The 24,893-nt window shown below is 39.7% G+C and overlaps 1 protein-coding gene across 1 annotated transcript in view; it reads right to left on the bottom strand.

The window, feature by feature from the left end:
- The window catches only part of lmtk2 (lemur tyrosine kinase 2), a 134,733-nt gene that overhangs the window by 72,010 nt on the left and 37,830 nt on the right, over positions 1-24,893 (bottom strand). The window contains exons 4-6 of the mRNA XM_059979015.1: positions 16,131-16,204; positions 12,299-12,417; positions 9,203-9,290 (exon numbers count right to left, since the gene is read on the bottom strand). Coding sequence (XP_059834998.1) covers positions 9,203-9,290; positions 12,299-12,417; positions 16,131-16,204 — 281 coding nt within the window. The remainder of the gene's footprint in view (positions 1-9,202; positions 9,291-12,298; positions 12,418-16,130; positions 16,205-24,893) is intronic.

Here is a 24,893-nt window from a genome sequence, read left to right as displayed (position 1 = left end):
TTTCAGGGCTAGGCTTGAGACAGTAAGTATTTATCATAAATGGCTGAAATCAAGAGAAACAAACTGAACTGTTAACCAAGCAAAGAATGGAAGGACTGCTCCAGAACATTCCAAATAAACCTCAAATATGGTAGCCAACAGAACAAAATGATTTTCATTAAAGTAGTAACAATCAGCTTGAAAAAATTATTACATACCTAACAGTGTAACTGACATTGAAGAAATAAAACTAAATACGTTTTGTTGTGTGACAAACATTTCACTTCATGCACTTTCAAAATTAACCAATAAGCTCATTCATTGTTTCAAATATTTCAAATGAATGCTTAATAGAGAATATACAGATATCATATTGAAGCAAACTTCATACCATCTTCAAAGTTTCCTCTCTCTGGGTAGTTAATCTGATCAATCATTCTATTTAGCCCCCATACCCCACCTCCATCTATTACCTCAATCACTGCACTGTAAACATTTTAAACCACTTTTTCCAATGCTTTGCATACTGTCCACTTTAGTAAAAATTCTTGGGAGAGACTTGAAAACAGGGAAATCCTCCACTTAATGAAAGATTGAGATTTTTCATTATTAATAAAAATATTCACTCATTTTTTTAAAAACCTCCTTCAGTTCTCTGATATAGAACATAGAATAGTACAGCACAGTACAGGCCCTTTGGCCCACAATGTTGTGCCAACCCTTAAACCCTGCCTCCCATATAACCCCCCCCACCTTAAATTCCTCCATATACCTGTCCAGTAGTAATATGGAGAAGTAATCTATTTACAAGTTAAATACAGGAAGAAAGGAGAAATTTATTTACAGTGAGCTATTGGGCATGGACTATTTTCCCACTAGAAGAGGCCAAAGCAGAGACCATGGCATGTGTTCACAAAATTGGATAAATATTTGGCATGAAGTAACACATGAGGAAATGGTTTGAGACCTAATCTGTGTTTAGTTTCCTCAAACTACTACTTAATTATTTAAAAAAAGGACAAATAGCCTACCTGTATGCTTTGATTCTACATACCACAATACTGTACAATGCCCGTGACCTGGGTTATTTCTTGCCGCTATCTATAGGAAGCCTGTACGTTTTCCCTGTGACCTCATGGATTTCCTCCAGGTGCTCCAATTTTTTCCAACATTCCAAAGATATACGGGATTAGTAAGTTAATTGGTCACATGGGTGTAATAGGGTGGAGCGGGCTCATTGGACCCAAAGGGCCTATTACCCTGCTCCATCTCTAATTAAGTAAATATATAAAATAACCATTAGAATGCATTAATTTGATCTACTTCATGCCAGGATTTAAATCTAGAGACATCTTAAGACCACAAGACATAGGAATAGAACAAGCCACTCAGCCCATCAAGTCTGCAATGCCATTTCGGCCTGACATCAGTCTCAACCTCACTCTGCCTTCTCCCTGCAACTTTAGGCACCTTTACTAATTAACCTCCGCTTTAAATATTCCCAATGATTGGCCTTCCACAGCTGTCTGTGGCAATGAATTCCACAGATTCATGACCCTCTGGCCAAATCACAAGGCCAATGACAATCCTTCAGTCCAATTTGTGGCATCTTTCCTGAGCAACAACCATTCTAAATACAACATTCAGCTATTTATCACAGGACTTCATTGCTCTGCCAGTAATTCACCATTCCTACCAACCTGTGCCAGCTGAATACCAGCCACATAATTATTAGATTCTCAACAGACATACCAGATCTTCATTTCAAAGCCCTAAACCAGAGTTCTTCTTTCTACAGGCACCATTCAACATTCATTTTCTCTGGTTTACTATATGCCTCACAATGAGTAAATTTTGGAAGAATTGCCCATGTTCTGCTACGTTGGCACCCTGTTAGACATGATTTCAAAGACAAAGTGGGAGATATGGAAATCAAGGCTTGATTGCTGAAGACTAGGGTCTGAGAGTCTTCTAGGGACGTCCTGATGTTGCAAGTTCACTGGAAGCTCAGAAATGACATGTCCTGGGGTTTGAGGCCTGACTATGTGTGAGCAGGTGGGGAGGTGGGAGGGAGGAATGGGGCTTGTTTTGCTGTTGTTGTTTTTGGTATTGCTTATGTTATTAGAAACATAGAAAACCTACAGCACAATACAGGCCCTTCGGCCCACAATGCTGTGCTGAACATGTACTTACTTTAGAAATGACCTAGGGTTACCCAAAGCCCTCTATTTTTCTAAGCTCCATATACCTATCCAAGCGTCTCTTAAAAGACCTTATCATATCTGCCTCCACCACCGTCGCCTGTAGCCCATTCCATGCACTCACCACTCTTTGCATAAAAAAAGCTTACCCCTGACATCTCCTCTGTACCTACTTCCAAGCACCTTGAAGATGTGCCCTCTCGTGTTAGCTGAACATTGTGGCCATGCTATGTTGGCTTCGCAATCTGTGATGACACTTATGGGCTGCCCCCTACACATCCTCAACTTGTGTTGGTTGTGAGTGCAAATGGCACATTTTACTGAATGGTTCGATGTAAATAGAAACATAGAAAAACTACAGCACAATACAAGCCCTTCGGCCCACAGAGTTGTGCTGACAATGTCCCAACCTTAGAAATTACTAGGCTTACCCACAATCCTCTATTTTTCTAAGCTCCATACACCCATCCAGAAGTCTCTTAAAAGACCCTATCATATCCGCCTCCACCACTGTTGCTGGCAGTCCATTCCACGCACTCATCACTCTCTGAGTAAAAAACTTACTCCTGACATCTCCTCTGCACCTACTCCCCAGCACCTTAAACCCGTGTCCCCTTGTGGCAGCCATTTCAGCCCTGGGAAAAAGCCTCTGACATGTGATAAGCAAACGAATCTGAATCTGAGATTATGAGTGGTTTTTAAAGAGGCCTTTCAGAATACACAAAACAGAGACACTCCCAACAAGAAAGAAAATTTTCAGTGCAAGAACTTGCCTATGCTAATAGTAGTATGAAATGTAAATGAAATAATTGTACATACCTAGATGAGTAGCAGATTAGAACATTGGACAAAATGAAAAAACAGCAAAGAATGTCTTAACATTAATTGTAACCTCTAATACCATACCCTTGGGACTTTGGTTATACCAGGCTTGCAGACTTCCCAGAGGGATCTTAGAGTCAAAGTTGCTGCACAAGTTAATAGGGCTGCTAAGAAGGTGTATGGTGCGTTGGCCTTCATTAGTCAGCAGATTCTGTTGAAGGGCCGCAAGGTAATGTTGCAGCTCTATAAAATACTGGTTAATCAGCTCTGGTCTCCTCATTGTAGGATGTGGAAGCTTTGGAGCCGTACAGAAGTCTACCAGGATGCTTCCTGCACTAGAGAGCATGTCTGATGAAGCCAAGTTGAGTAAGCTAGGGCTTTCATCTGTAGAGCAAAGGATGACAAGAGGCGACTTGATAGAGGTGTGTAAGATGGTAACAGGCAGAGATTGGACAACAACAGCCTTTTCAATGAAAGCAGAAATGGCTAATACAAGGGGGAATAGCGTGAGGTACTAGGAAGTATAGGGAGGATCTCAGAGAATTTACACAGAGAATATCCTGTCAGGAGTGGTGGGAGGAGCAGATTCATTAGGGACATTTAAGAAACACTTAGACAGGCACATGGATTATAGAAAAATGGTAGGCTATATAGGAGGGAAGGATTTGATCTTAGAGCAGGTTAAAAACATTGTGGGCCTTAGTGCCTGCACTGTGTTGTAATGTTCTATGAACACTACCTCATTATTAATCTTCTACACTATTTAACATGTAGTAATTTTAAGTCTTGCATTGTGCTACCTATGCAAAACAAATTTTATGACAGCTTTCAGTGATAATCAACTGATTCTGTTGAGCAGAAACAAAATAATTAACAAAGTTGCCCACAGCAATTTAGCATTCAACACAGAATGCAATATCTATATTATTCATACATTTTTCAGTCCTAATGCTTGGCTGGTATATACACAAAATTTAACATAAACAACGAATACATATAAGAATTGAGTGACTTAATCACCTTTTGTATTGAAAGTTATTCATCATTAGGAAATTTCCATCGGGCATAATTAAATTCTGGTGATCAGGAAAAGCAAAATGAAAGACAGTTATCAATGCTGCCTTTGAGAAGGACGTTGTGACATGTACTGTTAATCAGCTTCAAGTATTTGATATCAGCTGTTCAAGTTAGCCTTCACAAGCATCTGCTTTCATACTATAAAAACTAACTTAAGTGTCAATTTTCATTTTTAGAATCAGATTCAGTTTTATTATCACTGACATATGTTGTGATATTTGCCATTTCATGGCAGCCATACAGTGTGATACATAAATATTAAAAATTATCATAAGATATAGATGGTGGTAAACTTTATCCACTTCTATCTTCCCTTTATCTCTTCAGTTCATTAACACTCCAAAATGTCAGTGATAAACTAGATATATCTTTTTATCTCCAATGCACACAACAAAGCAATAATTAATGCAACACTAGGACTATAATTCTTTTATATCAAAAACACACACTTTTATTCCCAGTTTTAAACATAGCCATGGCAATCCCAGCAAAACAAGGCATGCAGTCACTATCCCAACATGAGGTTATCTCTGTATACCCAATACATTCAGCATCCATTTCAGTACATTTCATGAGAAAATTGGTTTTGTTGCAACTAGGGGAACCAACCTAAATTCAATTGAAAACTACAGAGAAAACTACTATCATCAGAAAGAAACATTACATACTGTGAAACGAGTGTTTTATTTTCTAAATTGTAATCTATAGACTTCCTAAAAGTAAAATCCTCACATCTCAGGAAGCAATTTAAAGTCTAATCCAAGCCACAACAATATTGATTAAAGATTAAGGAATTCCATGTTTTAAAGGTTGCACTGCCCATTACTTTACTGAAGCACACATTTTAATTTAATGTTCCGGATTGGGTTAGATTAGTTTATTGGCAGATTGGTAGAAATTCCTTTTTCTACATGAGCTCAGAGGGTGATCAGTGCATACGATGGTAAACAGTCCACATATCCCTTGTACATCTCAATCAATCATAGTCAACTAATTTTTCAAATACAGTACACATTATCAGAAAACTTATAAAATGGAACCCCCAATCCACTGCTGGTCTAATGCCAATTTCAGTCCTAACTCAACACCAACTTTATTGATCAAAGAGCAAGATATATTTTTAATTTTCATAGTTTTCTTACAATAATAGAAGTCCACTCAGCACAGAGGCACTCAGAACATTCACAAAAGTTGTGTCTTTATTGGTAACTTGCTCTCTCAGATTCCCATCAATTCAGCTGCAATACACCCTATCAGTATGTCTGTAGGACTTGGGAGGAAATTAAAGCAACAAGGGAAGTCCACAGCTACATGGAAACATGCAAACTTTATACAGCCAACACCCAAGGTCAAGGTCAAGCCTAAGTTACTATAGCAGGAACATTACAAAATAGGTCACTCAAATACCATTAACAAAACAAAACAAGCATTCTATCTGCAGATAAGGTTAGATGCAACTCATTTAAAAGTTAATCAGAAAACAATGCTAACTTTTCTCCATGATATAGAATTCTGCACAGGCACAAGTAAAGCCACTATATCCAATGTTAGATATGTGGGTTATGACCAACGGATAAATGGCTGGAGTCACTCAGCATTTTAGTGCAAGGGTGCTTATTTGGTGCGTCAAAAATCAAACTTATAAAAATCAGCAAAAATAATGAAAAGAAAACTGCCAACATTGACAAAAAGTATCTACCAGAAAACACAATAATAGCTCTATACTTCTAGCACCCCATCTCTCTCTCTCTCTCTCATACGGAGGGCAATGAACCCCATTTATCAGGCACCAGGACACATTGTCTTTAATTATTCACAAAGTTAACTTGGGGCTCTAAATGATTTAGAATATGATGCACTCCACAATACAATTACAATCATATTACAAAAAATAAACAGAAGCATCTACCTTAAATCCAGTATACAAATGACATATACACATTTCCACATCCCTGTTACCAAAGAAATGGAATATTCCGTGTATGGCAAGAAAGGCAATAAAGCCAACCCAAGCGCACCGACTCAGTTTAGGATCCATTTTGAGAATGTATTGAGGAAGAGTCTGAGTGCATACACTCAGTGCAGTGACAAAAGAATGACAAGGCAAAGTAAATGTGTGTGAAAGGAGTGTATTTACCAAGTGCTCTCCGTCACAATCAAGTTCAATTAAAATAAAATCATTCAGTATCACAAATATAGATAGCTTTATGCACAAGGTAGCAGATTGCAAATAGAAAATGCAAAAGCTAATTAAATGATATAGCAGTATTTCAGCAGAGTAAAGGAATACAGTGGTATGAGAGAAGTTGGCCAAAGTAAATTGGAAGGAGATGCTGGCAGGGATGACAGCAGAGCAGCAACGGCTCGAGTTTCTGGGGAAAATGAGGAAGGAGCAGGATAGATGTATTCCAAAAACAAAGGCAAAATAGCACAACTGTGGCTGACAAGGGAAGTCAAAGCTAATGTAAAAGCAAAAGAGAGGGCATATAACAAAGCAAAAATTACTGGAAAGACAGAGGGTTGGGAAGTTTTTAAAAACCTACAGAAATCAACCAAAAGAATCATTAGGAGGGAAAAGATTAAATATAAAGTGGATAGAAATAGCTTTTTCAAGTGTGTTTAAAAAAAGAGATATAGGACTGGTAGAAAATTAGGCTGGAAAAATAATAATGGGGATATGGAAATGAATTACATGAGTATATTGCATCAATCTTCACCGTAGAAGACACTAGCAGTGTGTCAGATGTTGAAGGGTGTGAGGGAAGAGAAGTGAATACAGTTATCATTACAAAAGAGAAGGTGCTCAAAAAGCTGAAAGACAAAAGGGTACACAAGTCACCCGGACAAGATGAACTGTGCCCTAGGGTTCTAAAAGAGACAGCAGTAGAGATTGTGGAGGCTTTAGTAAGGATCTTTCAAAAATCACTGAACTCTGGCAAGGACTGGAAAATTGCAAATGTTATTCCACTATTTAAGAAAAGAGGAAGGTAGCAGAAACTAAATTATAGACCAGTTAACTTGACCTCAGTGGTTGAGAAGATGTTGGATTCAATTGTTAAGGATGAGGTAATGGAGTACTTGGTGACACGGGACAAGATAGTACAAAGTCAGCATGATTTCCTAAAGGGAAAATTCTGTTGGAGCAAGCTTGTTGGAACTCTTTGAGGAGATTACATGTAGGATAGATAAAGGAGATGTAATGGATGTTGAATCTTTGGAGGTCTTTGGCAAGGTGCCACACATGAGGCTACTTACCAAGTTAAAAGCCCACAGTATTACAGGAAAGTTACTGGCATGGTTAGAGCATTGGCTAATTGGTAGGAGGCAGCAAGTAGGAATAAAAGGATCCTTTTCTGGTTGGCTACCAGTGACTAGTGATGTTCCATAGGGGTTGATGTTGGGACCACTTCTTTTAATGCTGTATAAATGATGGAACAGATGGCTTTACTGCCAAGTTTGCAGATGACACAAAAATTGGTGGAGGGGCAGGTAGTGTTGAGGAAACAGGTAGCCACAGAAGGACTTAGATTAGGAAAATGAGCAATAAAGTGGCAAGTGAAATACAATGTTGGAAAATGCATGCCCATGCACTTTGGTAGCAGAAATAAATGTGCGGACAATTTTCTATACGGGGAGAAAATCCAAAAATCTGAGATACAAAGGGTTAGCTTGCAGATTGAGTCAGTGGTGAGGAAGGCATATGCAATGTTAGCATTCATTTCAAGAGATCTAGCATACAAGAGTAGGGATGTGATGCTGGAGCTTTATAAGGCACTAGTGAGGCCTCACCCTGAATATTTGTGAATACCTTTAGGCTCCTCATCTAAGAAAAGATGTATCGACATTGGAGAGGATTCAGAGGAAGTTCACAAGGATGTTTCCAGGAATGAAAGGTATCATATGAAGAAAACTTGAAGGCTCTGGGTTGTACGTGCTCGAATTTAGAAGGATGAGTGGGGGGATCTCACTGAAACCTTTTAAATGTTGAAATGTCTAAACAGAGTAGATGTGGAAAATTGTTTCCTATGAGTCTAGGGCAAGAGGGCACAGCCTCAGGATAGTGGGGTGTCCATTTAAAACAGAAATGTTGTGAGGTTTCTTTAGCCAGAGGGTAGTGAATTTGTGGGTTTTGTTACCACAGGTGGCTGTGGAGGTCAGGTCGTTGATTGTATTTAAGGCAGAGATTGATAGGTTCTTGATTGGACACAGCATTGAAGGTTACAGGGAGAAGACCAGGGAGTGGGGCTAAGGAGGTGAAAAAAGAATCAGCCATGACTAAATGGCTGAGCAGATTTGATGGGCCAAATGGCCTAATTCTTTCCCTACGTCTTTTGTACTTAACCAATTGAAATACTGCACTGGAAATTTAAAAAAATGAATCATGATGAATCACGCTTACACCCACAAGTTACTCGTTTTTTCAGTGTAATCGGTAACTTAACATTATTGAATAAAGAACTTTTAAAATAGTGGGTGTAGGTGTGTCTTCATTTTGAAATCAGAGTAATATCCTGAAACTTCTCAACCCCCTTCTGTTGGGAATTCATCCAACCTTTAACGGAATAGCAATTTTCTTGTACATTTTTATAACACGAACACGGAAGGCAACAATTAAAAGTAGTTGTTAAAATTATTTATGGAAAGCTTTAAAATATTCTTTAAGATAAAGGGGAAGCAAGCATGAAAAGAAAAATCCTCTTTTGGGAAGAACATTACCAACAATGCAAATAAATTCTCTTCAGATAATTTAGAAATAAATGCTTAATGCATTTTTCCCCCTATGGGAATATTTACATAGTCTCAGATCAAAAAGCAGCTGGTTTAGACACAAATCTTAGATCTCTTAATTACTGTGTTCAGCAGCCCCTCCTATGTCCAGCTGCATTAATAACAGATGAAACTCAACATTCAGGAATTAAAAGAATGCAGGTGCAGCACTAAAGCACACGCAGCAGGCTCGAAAGTCATGTGGCAGCCTGTTTTAACTGGCATTATCCCTTTTGCTGTACAGTAGTCTATTTCTGCTACAGTAACTGAGGAAAACCAGTATTTCTCTGGGTTATGAAGCACAGGTTAATAGAAACCTTGTTGTGGCTTACAGCATTAACTTTCTATTTACTTACCAGCTGACAGAATTCAAATACCAACAGGTAAGGAACAGCTTCCACACATTGTCCCAAGCAATGAAGCACATTTGGATGGTGCAGAACTCTGAAATTAGAAACAAAGAGCAAAACTATTAGGCAAAAGACTTCTGTGGAAACTGACAGCATCTCAAAATTACTTCCCCGTTTTCACTGCCAATGGTACTTTTCATACAAACAAATTTGTAAACAGAGTCTTGCAAAAAATCCCACATACAAATCTAACCTCAAGGGGAGCATTTAATCATTTTCAATGCCCTTTGATGACAAAATAATTTCTGCAAATCATTCAGACGACTAAGAGCAATACAAGAAAAAGGTGGCACAGTGACACTGCACTGAAAGTGGGTTCAATCCTAACCTCAGGTGTGGAGTCAGCATCTCCTCCCAGAAATTGCATGATAATTTGCTGCTATAAAATGCTGCTAGTGTGTATTAGACTCAGGGGTGGTTAATAAGAAAGTGGGCATTCTCAACCACCCATCTATCCTGCTCATGAACTGTTTGTCCCACTCCCATCAGGGTGGAGGCTAAGTTGCATCCATGCCTAGACCACCCCAATACAGTTACTTTCCCCAAGGAGTAAGGCTAATGAACACCTCCACCCACTAACCCACCCCACTACTTTATCATTTCCTGTCAGAGTCACATTATGTACAGACACTCCTGTACCTAGCATCACTTTATGTACATACAATCAATGTATCTATCTTAAGTATTTATATTTGTTGCATTTTTTTATTATTGTGCTATTTATCTTTTTTTTTGTGCTGCATTAGATCCAAGTTACAATTATTTCATTCTCCTTTATACTTGAGGCTGCAAACAACATTAAACAATGTTGAATCTTGAATTAAATGCCTTGACTGTTAACTTGGAGAGAAGTGTAGTAAAAGGTTTATTGCAGTGGTGAACTAGTTATCATTTTGAGTGACAGAGTGAAAGACAGAAATACGACTGGTATATATACACAGAACTGTGCAAAAGTCTTAGTTGCATGTAAAAAAAAATTCTGTAAAACAAAGATGCTTTCAAAATTAATGAAATGTTTCTAATTATCAAAAATTACTATAAAGGGTAGTAAACAGTTAAGAAAAACTAAATCAAGTTAATATTTGATGCAATAGGTCTGCCTTTAAAACCTCAATTATCTTAGGTACACTATGGTTCAGATTTATAGGAAAATCGGCTGCTAGGTTGTTCCAAGCATCTTGGAGAGTTCTTCTGCAGACTTCAGCTGTCTCTCCAGGTAATTCCAGACAACATCTCTGATGTTGAGATCAGGGCTCTGTGAAGGCCAAACCTTTAAAGGACTTAAAGGACTTCTTGTTCTTCTTTGTGCTGAGGATAGTTCTTTATGACCTTGGTTGTGTGTTTGAGGTCATCATCCTGCTACAGACTGAAGTTGGGACTGATCGACACCTCCCTGGTGGCATTATGTGATGGATGGGGATCTGCTTGTACTTCTCAGCATCGAGGTTCCCATTAATTCTGAACAGATCACCAACCATTTGCAAATATGTAGCCACAAATCAGCAGGGAACCTTGGCTGTGCTTCACGGTTGGCAGCAGATGCTCATCCATGAAATACTCTCCAACTCTTCCAGAGACAAACTGCCTCCTGTCTGAACCAAAAGTTTCAAATTTTGTCTCATCAGTCCAGAGCCTTGCTGTCATTGTTCAGCACTCCTGTCCTTGTGCTTTTGTGCATAGGTGAGTCTCTTGGCGTTGTTTCCACTTTGGAGGAATGGCCTTTTGGCAGCAACTCTTCCATGAAGACCACTTTATCACAACTTCTCTAGACTATATAGGGGTGTACTTGGATTCCAATGGTTTACGTGAGCTGATGGCAGTGCTGGACAACCTGATCTAGAAAGGACATTGGTTTGATACACCTCCTCTGCTACAGTCAGTTTCTGTGGCCAACCGCTGTGTTTCTGGTCCCTAACCTTGTCCATTATTTGTGCTTCTTCGAAAGAGTTTGGACAGCACATCTTGAAACTCCTGTTTACTGGGAAATTTCAGCTTGGGAGAGACCTTGCTGATGCAAATTGACCATCTTGTGTCTAGTTGCCATGCTCACTCTTGCCATGGTGTAAGAACTGATGATTTGAAGGTTAAGCAGTCACATCTGCCACACCGTTACCTTTTAGTTTGGCTATCTTTTGCCCAGTTTGACTCTTTCTTCATCCTTTTCTGTTTCAGTTAATCAGTTTAGTTCATTTAACTCGTTATGAAATTGATCACTTGTTTAATCATGCACTGGGCTATATATCTATAAAGTAATCAAGTTTTTATTTGAAAAGTGTCTAATACTTAATATGTTACTTTCATTCACAAAATACAAAAAAATCTCTAACATTTAATTTTTCGGAACGTCAATGTTTGGAACTCTAAAATTTGTTCTTTTCTACTGACACACTGATGCAGAAGACAAAAGATAAATATTTAAAACAAAATTTGTGTAAAAATCTGGGAGCCTAAGCCTTTTGCACAGTACTGTACAAATATATGTTCTAAACAAATCTACCAAGAGCATCTGCTAAAACAATTCATTCAATGATACTTAAGTGACATAGTCATAGTTCGTAGCATGGCCATGTGTTGAAAATAACTAAGTGCCTAATTTCAATTGGCAAAAAGCTAATGAATTACTCAATGGTTAAGTAGTTTTAATCAACAATAACAAAGGAAGTTTCTATGTCAGCCGTTTTTAAACAGTTCAATTTTTAAAATACACAAACAAAAGTTCAATCGGAATGGACCCTTCAGCCCCTCGCATCTGCTCAACCCCTCAACAATGCTGTAGCTGATCTTTTACTTCAGCACTACTTCCCTACAATCATCTCATACCCCTTAACTCTCTTAATACCCAAGTTAATGCAAAGAGAGATTTTATTTTTCAGCAATTTCAGATTTGTATCTGCAACTGCTCAACTTACAATCCACAAAATCTAATAAGTCAATTGCTCATAAAATCCATTACTGGGGTTTGCAGGGATCAAAAAGCATGTTGATCCAAAGGTTTACAATTTTCTGTATATTGTAGTTTTAAAGTGAAAAATTATAACTAACCTGTAAGCTTCTCCATTTTGAAGGAATCGATGATGCTCCGTTGAGCTTGCACTGGGCTTCAGTTCTTTAATAATCACTCTGATTAAACTGGAATCCTGGTAGAATTCCCCAAGAAGAACCTTTCCAAAACATGGAGAGAGCACTTTTAAATACTTCAGTTCACTGAAACAGGAAGCCTCTAATTTCCCATAAACATTCTTGATTACATGCGATGTGGAAAAGGACAAGGACACTGCAGCAGGTGACAAAGGATGTTTGTACATTTCTCTGGCAAATCCACATTACTCAACTTGGATTGCCAAGCATTCATCCTCAGGAAAGGACAACAACAGGAAAGAGACAAAATTCTGGAATACTTGACAGAGACTTGGTCAGTCATGCAAATTCTGAGGGAAATGTTAGTGATTATCCAAATTAAAAGTTAAAAATATATATACATCCTTTGCAACTCTATGACATTTAAAAAATTAATGGACTGAACATATCTACATTAAATTCAAAAGAGTATATTAACAGCAATAGGTATGGGATATTATCAAAATATCAGAGTTAGCCAAAGGCTGTAGATCTTTAAGACAATGATTTATACCATAGATTCAAACATTTAACCATTTCTGAGGTTGGTTTTATCAATCCCCTTCTAATATCCACTCTAAACACCTCCTCCTTAAGTTACCAAACACCCTACTTCACAGCAGAACAATGACAGTTTAAAAACCTAGGTTTACATTTAAACCAAAATAGTACATTTTTAAAGATATTCCTACATTGCTCATGGGTAGAGAATTACAGGATTTCACTCTAGCTACAATGAGTAATGGTACTTCCAAGTCAGGATAGTGTGTGAAGTGCCATCTGGAAGGAGGTACAAGAGCATCAGGTCCCACACCACCAGGTTCAAGCAGGATTCAAAGTTCAAAGTAAACTTATTATCAAAGTACATATATGTCACCATATTCAACCCTGAGATTCATTTTCTTGTGGGCATTCATAATAAATATAAAGAAATGCAACAGAATCAATGAAAATACTGCACCCAACAAGATGGACAAACACCAATATGCAAAAGATCACAAACTATGCAGATACAAAAAGAGAAAAATAGCATAAATAAATAAGCAATAAAACTGAGACCGTGAGATGAAAAGTCCTTGAAAGTGAGTCCATAGGTTAGGGAACAGTTCAGAGATGGGGTGAGGGAAGTTAATCCCCTCTTGTTCAATGGTCTGACGGTTGAGGGTTATCCCCTCTTGTTCCTAAACCTGGTGGTATGGGTCATGAAGCTTTTGTATCTTCTTGCTGATGGTAACAGAGAGAAGAAAGCATGACCTGGGAGGTGGGGGTCTCTGATGATGGATGCTGCATTCCTGCAACTGTGCTCCATGTAAAAGTGCTCAATGGTCGGAAGGGCTTTACCCGTGATGGACTGGACTATATTCACTACTTTTTGTCAAAGGCACTGGTGTACCAGTGATGCAACTAGTCAATATACTCTCCACTTAACATCTATAAAAGTTTGTCAAAGTTTTTGATGATAAGCTGAAGCTTTTCAAACTTCTAAGAAAGTAAAGGTGCTTAAATGTGGGATACAAGACAGGTCCTCTGAAATTATAGCATGAAGGAATTTAAAGTTTCTAATCCTCTCCACCTCTGATTGCTCCAATGAGGACTGGTTCATGGACTTCCAGTTTCCTCCTCCTGTAGTCAATCATCAGCTCCTTGGTCTTACTGACATTGAGTGGGCGACTGTTGATGTGGCACCATTTAGCCAGATTTTCAGTCTCCCTCTTGTATGCTGATTCGTCACCAGCTTTGATTTGGCCAACGACAGCAATGCCATCAGCAAATTAAATATGGTATTTGAGCTTACTTAGCCTTACAGTCATAAGTATAAAGCAAATAGAGCAGGGGGTAAGCATACAGACATGTTGTGCATTTGTGCTGAGGGAGACTGTGGAAGAGATGTTGTTGTCAATCCAAACTGACTGGGGTCTACAAGTAAGGACTCCAGTTGCACAAGTTTTGAGGCATAAGCCTTGAACATATTGATTAATTTTGAGGGGATAATAGTCTTGAACGCTGAGCTGCAGTCAATGAAGAACATCCTGATGTAGCCATCTTCATTGTCCAGATGTTCCAGGGGTCAGTGAAGAGCCAATGAAATGGCATCCGTGGTGAACCTGTTGTGATGAATTGGAGAAAACTGGAGCGAATCCAAGTCACTTCTCAGGCAGGAGTTGATACATTTCATTACCAACCTCTCAAATCACTTCATAATTGTGATGCAAGTGCTACTGGATGATAGTCATTGAGGCAGGTTACCACATTCTTCTTAGCAACTAGTATAATAGAGGCCTGCTTGAAGGTCGAAGGTACATTTCACTGCCAAAGCAATAGGTTAAAGGTATCAGTGAACACTCTGGCCAGCTGATCAACATAGGTGTTTAGTACTTGGCCAGGTACCCTGTCTGGGCTGGATGCTCTCTATGGGGTCACCATCAACATTGAAACCATCAAGATCTTGAACCAGCATGAGTAACCTCAACTCTGAACTGACTCTACAACCTATGGACTTATGTTTATTTGTTTGCAGTTTGTCTTCTTCTGCACATTGAAACAAATACTGACAAGCAACCATCGATTCCACTGTATTTCTCTGTTCTACTGTGAATGCCCACAAGAAAACAAATATCAAGCTATTATATGGTGACATAGTATATGTTTTTTGATAATATATTTACTTTGAATTTGAAGCCTGCAATGTTTACCTTGCTGGGAAGCAGAGGCTAGCAACATGCTGTTGAAGAAGTGTGGTTGAGTACTGTAGATGGCACGTAACATCAGTGTTGAAGTAAGTGAACACATAGGTGGTGGATGGATAACTATTCAATACAGTTACTCCATCTTGGATAGTTTGAGTTAAGTCTTGTTCAGTTCCATTTTCTAGCCCAGTTTGAGAGTATTCTGGTTTTGGGCACATGGGATAGTGGGGAGTCAGGAAGTAAGTCACACTTCACAGATACAAAACATGTGACCTGCTGTGGTAGCCACTGCATAGGTGGCTGGTTCAGGGTTTGGTTAGGTAACTACCAGGATGCTAAGTGGCAAAGGTTTCACACATTCGATGATATTTGGATCCCTATGGTGGGTGGTCGCACTATAAATATAAACATTATGCTTATTCATACCCAAGTTAATTCCTGAGAACAGATTTTTTTTTAAATGATACAAAATGTATTTTAAAGAGCTCATTAAAAACTTCCTAGGAATGCAGTCTTTTTATTTAAAGATATGTTATTTTGCTAACATTTACACATGTACTGCTAACTTAACTATGGTGTAACTCAAAAATGATTGCAGTTAAAAGAAATGAATAGCAATTATTGTACTTTTCAATAACCAGTGCAACATGTCAACTTAGTCAGCAACCAGAACTGGTCGCTGAGGCATGAACACTACATTATGTTCAACCACACAACTCAAGGTAGAAAACAATTTATTCCTTTATTCTTTGTCAAGTACCAAAAGAGAATAAATTGTTATCTCAATTCTACACAGCTGTACAATTTAGCTCAAGGAGCTTCAACTGCCAATTTGGCTCAATTTCTTCTCTGCTGGAAAACTGTAAATGACAGATTTATTAACTTTGACTAATGTCTACAGGGGAGAAAATAAAGGTCATATTTACAAGATCTCCCAAAATTTTGATCTTGTAAATAAAGCCCATTTTAAGCCAAGTTTAAATATCTAGCATCTTTGTTGCTACTATTAGCTTTTACACACAAATATTTGGATACTGTCATGCTGCTTGGAAAAAAAAACAAGTTCTTACCTTACCAAACCATCCATTTCCAATTTCCTGAATGTAGCTAAGATGATGACGTGCAAAGGGTGCTGAGGAGACTCCTTTAAAACACAACAACAAATCAAATATACTTTATTACAAGCATATTTTATATAAAAATTCCCATGAGATTACTTCCTGCTTTAATTTTCCACCCAATTTCCAAACCAAGTTTTAAATGTTGAGATTGGCCACTTCAGCCCTGAAACTAGGAGGTGCATCATGATCACTGGACTGGACTTGAACAGGTACTTTGGATCTGTCTTCACTAGGGAAGACACAAACAATCTCCCAGATGTAATAGTGGCCAAAGGAACTAGGGTAAACGATGAACTGAAAGAAATTTGTATTAGGCAAGAAATGGTGTTAGATAGACTGTTGAGTCTGAAGGTTGATTAAGTCCCCGGGACCTGATGGTCTGCATCCCAGGGTACTTAAAGAGGTGGCTCTAGAAATTGTGGACGCATTGGTAATCATTTTCCAATGTTCTATAGATTCAGGAACAGTTCCTGCTGATTGGAGGGTTGCTAATGTTGTCCCACTTTTCAAGAAAGGAGGGAGAGAGAAAACAGGGAATTATAGACCGGTTAGCCTGATGTCAGTGGTGGGAAAGGTGCTGGAGTCAATTATAAAAAGAGAAAATTACGACACATTTGGATAGCAGTATAAGGATCAGTCCAAGTCAGCATGGATTTATGAAGGGAAAATCATGCTTGACTAATCTTCTGGAGTTTTTTGAGGATGTAACTATGAAAATGGACAAGGGAGAGCCAGTGGTTGTAGTGTACCTGGACTTCAAGAAAGCTTTTGATAAAGTCCCACATAGGAGATTAGTGGACAAAATTAGGGTACATGGTATTCGGGGCAGAGTACTGACATGGATTGAAAATTGGCTGGCTGACAGGAAACAAAGAATAGCGATTAACGGGTTCCTTTCGGAATGGCAGGCTGTGACCAGTGGGGTACCGCAAGGTTCGGTGCTGGGACCGCAGCTGTTTACAATATATATTAATGATTTAGATGAATGGATTAAAAGTAGCATTAGCAAATTTGCCGATGACACAAAGCTGGGTGGCAGTGTGAAATGTCAGGAGGATGTTATGAGAATGCAGGGCGACTTGGACAGGTTGGGTGAGTGGGCAAATGTATGGCAGATGCAGTTTAATGTGGATAAATGTGAGGTTATCCACTTTGGTGGCAAGAACAGGAAGACAAATTACTATCTAAATGGAGTCAAGTTAGGAAAAGAGGAAGTACAATGAGATCTACTTGTACATCAGTCAATGAAAGCAAGCATGCAGGTACAGCAGGCAGTGAAGAAAGCTAATGGAGTAAAGAGGTCCTTCTGCAGCTGTACAGGGCCCTGGTGAGACCCCACCTAGAGTATTGTGTGCAGTTTTGGTCTCCAAATTTGAGGAAGGACATTCTTGCTATTGAGGGAGTGCAGCGTAGGTTCACAAGGTTAATTCCCAGAATGGCGGGACTGTCATATGTTGAAAGATTGGAGCGACTGGGCTTGTATACACTGGAATTTAAAAGGATGAGAGGGGATCTGATTGAAACATATAAGATTAAGGGATTGGACATGCTGGAGGCAGGAAGCATGTTCCCGCTGATGGGTGAGTCCAGAACTAGAGGCCACAGTTTATGAATAAGGGGTAGGCCATTTAGAACTGAGATGCGGAAAAACTTTTTCACCCAGAGAGTGGTGGATATGTGGAACGCTCTGCCCCAGAAGGCAGTGGAGGCCAAGTCTCTGGATGCATTCAAGACAGAGTTAGATAGAGCTCTTATAGATAGCGGGGTCAAGGGATATGGGGAGAGGGCAGGAACGGGGTACTGATTGTGTATGATCAGCCATGATCACAGTGAATGGCGGTGCTGGCTAGAAGGGCCGAATGGCCTAGTCCTGCACATACTGTCTATTGTCTATTGACATTGCAATCCTGACCAGCCTCAAATGACTTGCCCTCCTTAAACAAGCATGTCCAATCTAATGCTGCTCAAATTCTCATTCACACTGTTCATCAATAACCTATGCCATTGATCTATCTTGCTATTAATTAAGCAAAATTCCGATTTTAGAGTTCTCACCCTTGTTTTCAAAAACCTCCAGGCTTTGTACCCCTACCTGCACTATAGTCAAACTCTGTTAATCTTTGCTGGCTCAAGATTTTCTGAACACTGTGTGCAATTTCAATAATGCTCCAATATGCTTTTAATTTACAATTATAATACATGTAACATTTAAACAAACCTAGAAAGCATGGGGACTGGGGCCCCAGTGAGTCAAGGGGAGGCAGGGGTAACCATTACCTAGGTGAGAAGGTGCTGAACCATCCGGATTTCCAAACGCGCAGTTTCAAGGGGAACCACCGTAGCAGTTAATGAGCTCAGGGCATTTCAGAGTTCAATTCCAGTGCCATCTGTAAGGAGTCTGTACATCCTCTCCATGGAATGCTTGGGTTTTCCCCCAGCTGCTCCAATTTTCTCCCACAGTCCAAAGACATATCAGGTAGGTTAATTGGTCTTTCTAAAATTGTCTCATGATTAAGTTAATGTTAATCGTTGTTTGTTGGGGGTTGCTGGCTCAAAGGGTCGGAAAGGCCTACACTTCACTCTATTGCTAAATAAATTAAATAAATGTACTCCAATTAAAGCTGTTTAAATATCACAGACCTTAATTACTCCATACCCAGCGACAATCTCTCCTGCTGCCTAGATATCAATGTCTACATTTCCCTTCGTAAAGTAGTAATGAAACTGCAAAATCTAAAAAGTCTGTTTGAATAATATCCTATTTCCTATAAATGTATCTATGTTAAGATTTGATTTATAATGATGTAAATGTGTAAACACATTTATAATGTGTCTTGTTATGTTCAGAAACAATATTTACTTAATGCCTTTTATTCATGAGTCAACTTAATGCTGTTTCATTTGGCTGTACTCATGGATATTCATGTATGGTTGAATGACAATTAAATGAACTAGTTGTCTATTTGTCTAGCTAGAGATACAGTGTGCAACAGGCCCTACCGGCCCTATGAGCTGCACAGCCCAGCAACCCACTGATTTAATGCTAGCCTAATCACAGGACAATTTACAATGACCAATATACCTACTGACCAGTACACCTTTGAACTTCGGGAGGAGACCTGAACACCCAGAGGAAACCAATGCAGTTCATGGGGATAAAGTACCCTCTATAAATCTCGTATGCTTTAAATACCCAAATCATCTAAACAAAATCTAATCTGGTTGAGGGATGGGCAACAGGAATTGTTATGAAAAGAGTTGAGAACAACTGATTTCTGCAGCTTTGGCAAATAAAATCAATTTATATTGAACCTCAGCATACACAAGCATCAGTTATCATGCATTGTCATCATTAATATATCTATAAACAAGCAAATATTTGGACTATGTGAAGCTATAAGATATGTCATTAAACAACTCCATGTTATTTGCTTAGATGATTTCAATATTGTGGTTTATAAGGCACAAAGTTTATGAAGGGTCTATTGTTTCAAACCATAGCAAAACACCATAGGGCTGCTTTGCAGCTTTATAAATCAACTCTAAACACAGAGATACATTTATAGGAAATTGGATATTATTCTAACAGACTCTTTAGGCTTTACAATTCCTTTATTTCTTTATGAAGGGAATTATAGACATTGATATGTAGGCAGCAGAAAACATTGTCACTGGGTATGGAATGATTAAAGTTGCACCTTGGTGGAAGACCAAATCTATTCTGTACACCTAAAACCCCAAAAGCACACATTTTAAAAGAACTTACTTAGTTAAAAAAAGTTTCATACAATTTTGATCTTTCAACACCAGAACATATCTCCTATTTATTCCAACGGAAGCCACATAGTCACAATAGCAAACTGTGGGATGTTTATATTGAAATAATGCCAAATGTCAGTATGTCAATCCTTGCTACAGAACTTTAGACCCAAGAAAGGAAGTCTACTGTCAGCAACACAGCTCCCAAAAAAATTTTCTCCTTGATTCAAATATAACTATTTACAACAAAAGCATCTTGCATTTTATTTAGCATATACGTAATAGCAAAAAAAACTTCATACAAATTATAAATTAAAAATTGACATAAAAGGGGAAATTACAAATATGAAAGCAAAATTACTGGAAACCTTAACTACAGACAAAAGGAGTCTCTGATTGAGCCAAACACCCAGGGTTGTATTCAGCCACAGGCCTCTGCCAGTAGCTGCCCAGCTAAACTGAAAAGCTTTAGTGGAGCTACATGCTGAAAGGGATGTGTGCAGAGTGAGGGAAGTGCCCCACAGTCAGAGCGTAAATGCCACACACCATACAAACAGTCCCTTCAGAGCACACCACCACCCACTTTGTAGAAAAACAGTGCATTTTTTTTATATAAATGGTGAATGACTGGGGTTTTGGTGTTCAGGGGAACCTGAGTGGCACTGTACATAAATTATTGAATATTTAAGACAACAATTATTAAGACAAATAGTATATTGGCCTAAGCTCTACCCATCTGGTCCCATTTTCAGAAGCTATGAACACAAGAGATCCTGGAGATGCTGGAAATCTAAAGCAACAAAATGCTGGAGGAACTCAGCAGGTCAGGCAGCATCTATGGAGGGGAATAAACAGTGAAATGATTCAGGCCAAGACCCTTCCTGGGACTTGAAAGGAAGGGGGAAGAAGCTGGAATAAAGTGGTGGGGGAAGGGAAGGCATACATGCTGGCTGGCAATAGGTGAAACCAGGTAGGGAGCAGGTTTTTTGATGGGGAGAAGGGGATGAAAAATGAAGCTGGGAATTGAGGGTAGAAGAATGTGGAACAAGTTCCCAAGTAGGACACATGGTTATGATAGCAAGTATGGGTGAGTATATAGTCGAAGAGTCAGAGGGTAGCAGAGGGAGTTTTAAGTTATGGATTCCTTGATTAACATTGCTCTGCCACCTCTTCTTTTAACACTCCCCCTTCCCTCATCTTTCAACCATATTTTCCTAGCTACTCACAATCTGAAAGAACAAAATACACGAGGTGACCAAATGCAATGTTTCCAGTTGCTAATGACATGGAGCAAAGTAGAAGTGTGAGCACAGATCAGGCTGCAAGGTGATACAGACAAGCTGAATGAACGGGCAACAATGAGTTAAAAAGTGGGAAAAAAATGATATTATTCACTTTGATGCACAAACAGAAATTGCTCTTTTTAAAAAAATAAGAAACTTGGGAACATTAACTTTCATGCTGTTCATAGACTTCAATTCAGCATTCAAGATAATCATCCCTCATAAACTGATTGGAAAGCTGAGCCTACTGGGCCTGAACATCTCCCTCTGCAACTGGATCCCAGACTTCCTAACTGGGAGACCTCAGTCAGTCTGGATTGGGAACAGCATCTCCAACACCATCACACTGAGCACGGGGGCTCCCTGGGCTGTATACTCAGTCCACTGCTGTTCACTCTGCTGACCCACGACTGTGCTGCAACACACAGCTCGAACCATATCATCAAGCTCGCCGATGACACGACCATGGTGGGGTCTCATCAGCAAGAACAACGAGTCAGCTTACAGAGAGGAGGTGCAGCAGCTAACGGACTGGTGCAGAGCCAACAACCTGTCTCTTAATGTGAGCAAAAGAGATGGTTGTTAACTTCAGGAGGGCACGGAGCGACCACTCCCCGCTGAACATCGATGGCTCCTCAGTAGAGATTGTAAAGAGCACCAAATTTCTTGGTGTTCACCTGACGGAGAATCTCACCTGGTCCCTCAACACCAGCTCCATAGCAAAGAAAGCCCAGCAGCGTCTCTACTTTCTGCGAAGTCTGAGGAAAGTCCATCTCCCACCCCCCAACCTCATTACATTCTACAGGGGATGTATTGAGAGCATCCTGAGCAGCTGCATCACTGCCTGGTTTGGAAATTGCACCATCTCGGATCACATGACCCTGCAGTGGATAGTGAGGTCAGCTGAGAAGATAATCGGGGTCTTTCTTCCCGCCATCACGGACATTTACACTACACGCTGCATCCACAAAGGAAACAGCATTATGAAGGACCCCATGCACACCTCATACAATCTCTTCTCCCTCCTGCCATCAGGGAAAAGGCTCCGAAGCATTTGGGCTCTCACGACCAGACTATGTAACAGTTTCTTCCCCCAAGCTATTAGACTCCTCACTACCCGAAGCCTGGACTGATACCTTGCCCTACTGTCCTGTTTATTATTTATTGTAATGGCTGCACTGTTTTTGTGCACTTTATGCAGTCCAGTGTAGGTCTGTAGTCTAGTGTAGCTTTCTCGGTGTCGTTTTTTTATGCACTGTACCAGCAGTTATGATCGAAATGACAATAAAAGTTGACAAAGAGATCCAGCTGTCTTGTATACATGCCACTGAAAGCTAGCATTCAACACACACAAAATGCTGGAGGAACTCAGCAGGCCAGGCAGCATCTATGAAAAAGAGTAGTCAACGTTTCAGGCTGAGACCCTTTAGCAGGACTGGAGAAAAAAAAAGATAAGGAGCCCGAGTTAGAAGGGGAGAGAGAAACAGACATAAGGTGATAGGTGAAAACAGGTGGGGAAGGGATAAAGTAAAGAACTGGAAAGTTGATAGAGATAGAAGGCTGGAGAAGGATGAAACTAATAGCAGAGGACAGAAGACCGTGAAAAAAAGAAAAAGAAAAGCTAGAGGAGCACCAGAGGGAGGTGATGGGCAGGCAATGAGATATGGTGAGAGAATGAAAAGGAGATGGGGTATGGTGGAGGTGGTGGGGGGGTGGGTAAGAGGCATTACTGGAAGTTCAAGAAATCAGTCATCAGGTTGGAGGCTACCCAGGCAGATTACAAGGTGTTGCTCCTTCAACCTGAGTGTGGCTTCATCATGACAGTAGAGGCGGCCATGAATTGCCATGCCAGAATAGGAAAGAAAAGTGGAATTAAAATGGGTGGCCACTGGGAGACCCCGCTTTTTCTGGCGTACCGAACACAGGTGCTCGGTGAAGCAGTCTCCCAATCTACGTCAGAAAGCTAGTTTTCAGGTGCACCAGGAAACTAGGAAAACAAATTGTATGTTGGTCTTTATTACTAAAGGATTTGAACACAAGAACAAAGATTTCTTACTACAATTGTATATGGACATATGAATCACACATGGAGCATTTTGTATGCCCTCAATCCTTTTATTTTTTAATTTTATATTGAAATACAGCATGGAAATGGCTGGTCGAGCCACACCACCCAGCAATCACCCAATTTTACCGCAGTCTAATCACAGGACAATTTACAATTACTAATTAACCTTCCAACCAGCATGTCTTTGAAGAAGACCATAGGAGGAAATCAGAGGAGCAGAGGAAACCCATGCGGTCACAGGGAGAAGAGACAAACTACTTGAAGGCTGGGGCAGGAATTGAACCCGAGTCGCTGGTACTGTAAAGCATTATACTAACCACTATGCTACCATGTTGCCCCACTCTTAAAGAACAATTGCTACAGAAGGAATTCAGTGAAGATTCATCTGACTAGTTCCTAGAAAGGCAGGTCTGTTATACGAAGATATATAAAGCAGGCTTCACCTCAATTCTTTAGAGCGGTGAGGTGTCCTCATCAATACATATTAAATTCTTAGAGGGCTGCATAGGGTGGAATCAGAAAGGATGATTTCCCTAACACAAGAGATTCTGCAGATGCTGGAAATCTACAGCAACACCTGCAAAATGCTGGAGGAACTCTGCAGGCCAGGTAACATCAGTGGAAAAGAATAATCAGTTTCAGGCCGATACCCTTCATCAGGATGATTTCCCTGACTTATAAATTTGACAAGTTTAGGATTATTAAGGCAAGAATATGGAGACCAGCTTGTTAAATAGTGAAGCATTCTTAAGGGCTGCTTCTACCATCTCCGAGGTAATGCCTTCCAGATTTCATCCAGATTTTTAAAAATCCTGATATCTCTTGCCTTTTATATTAAACCTATGTCTTCAGGTTTAAAATACCATTACTATGGGGAAAGATTTTTCACCATCAACCTCAATTTTGCATACTCAGTTTGACCCGTCTTTCCACTTAACCTTCGCTACTCAAAGTAAAATAAACCCAGTCTATCAAATCTTTCCTCATAGCTCCAGCCAGATATCTTGGCAAATTGCATTAGTAATCAAATATCAAACTAATCTTTTATGCCTACACAATAGACAATAGGTGCAGAAGTAGACCGTTTGACCCTTTGTGCCTGCACCGCCATTCTGAGATCATGGCTGATCATCTACTATCAATACCCGGTTCCTGCCTTGTCCCCATATCCCTTGATTCCCCTATCCATAAGATAACTATCTAGCTCCTTCTTGAAAGCATCCAGAGAATTGGCCTCCACTGCCTTCCGAGGCAGTGCATTCCAGACCCCCACAACTCTCTGGGAGAAGAAGTTTTTCCTTAACTCTGTCCTAAATGACCTACCCCTTATTCTCAAACCATGCCCTCTGGTACTGGACTCTCCCAGCATCTGGAACATATTTCCTGCCAATCCCTTAATAATCTTATATGTTGCAATCAGATCCTCTCTCAATCTCCTTAATTCCAGCGTGTACAAGCCCAGTCTCTCTAACCTCTCTGCGTAAGACAGTCCGGACATCCCAGGAATTAACCTCGTGAATCTACGCTGCACTTCCTCAAAAGCCAGGATGTCCTTCCTTAACCCTGGAGACCAAACCTGTACACAATACTCCAGGTGTGATC

This window comes from Hypanus sabinus, chromosome 9 (genome assembly GCF_030144855.1).
Source record: "Hypanus sabinus isolate sHypSab1 chromosome 9, sHypSab1.hap1, whole genome shotgun sequence".
Lineage (NCBI taxonomy): Eukaryota > Metazoa > Chordata > Chondrichthyes > Myliobatiformes > Dasyatidae > Hypanus > Hypanus sabinus.
This window is presented reverse-complemented; position numbering and strand designations above follow the sequence as displayed.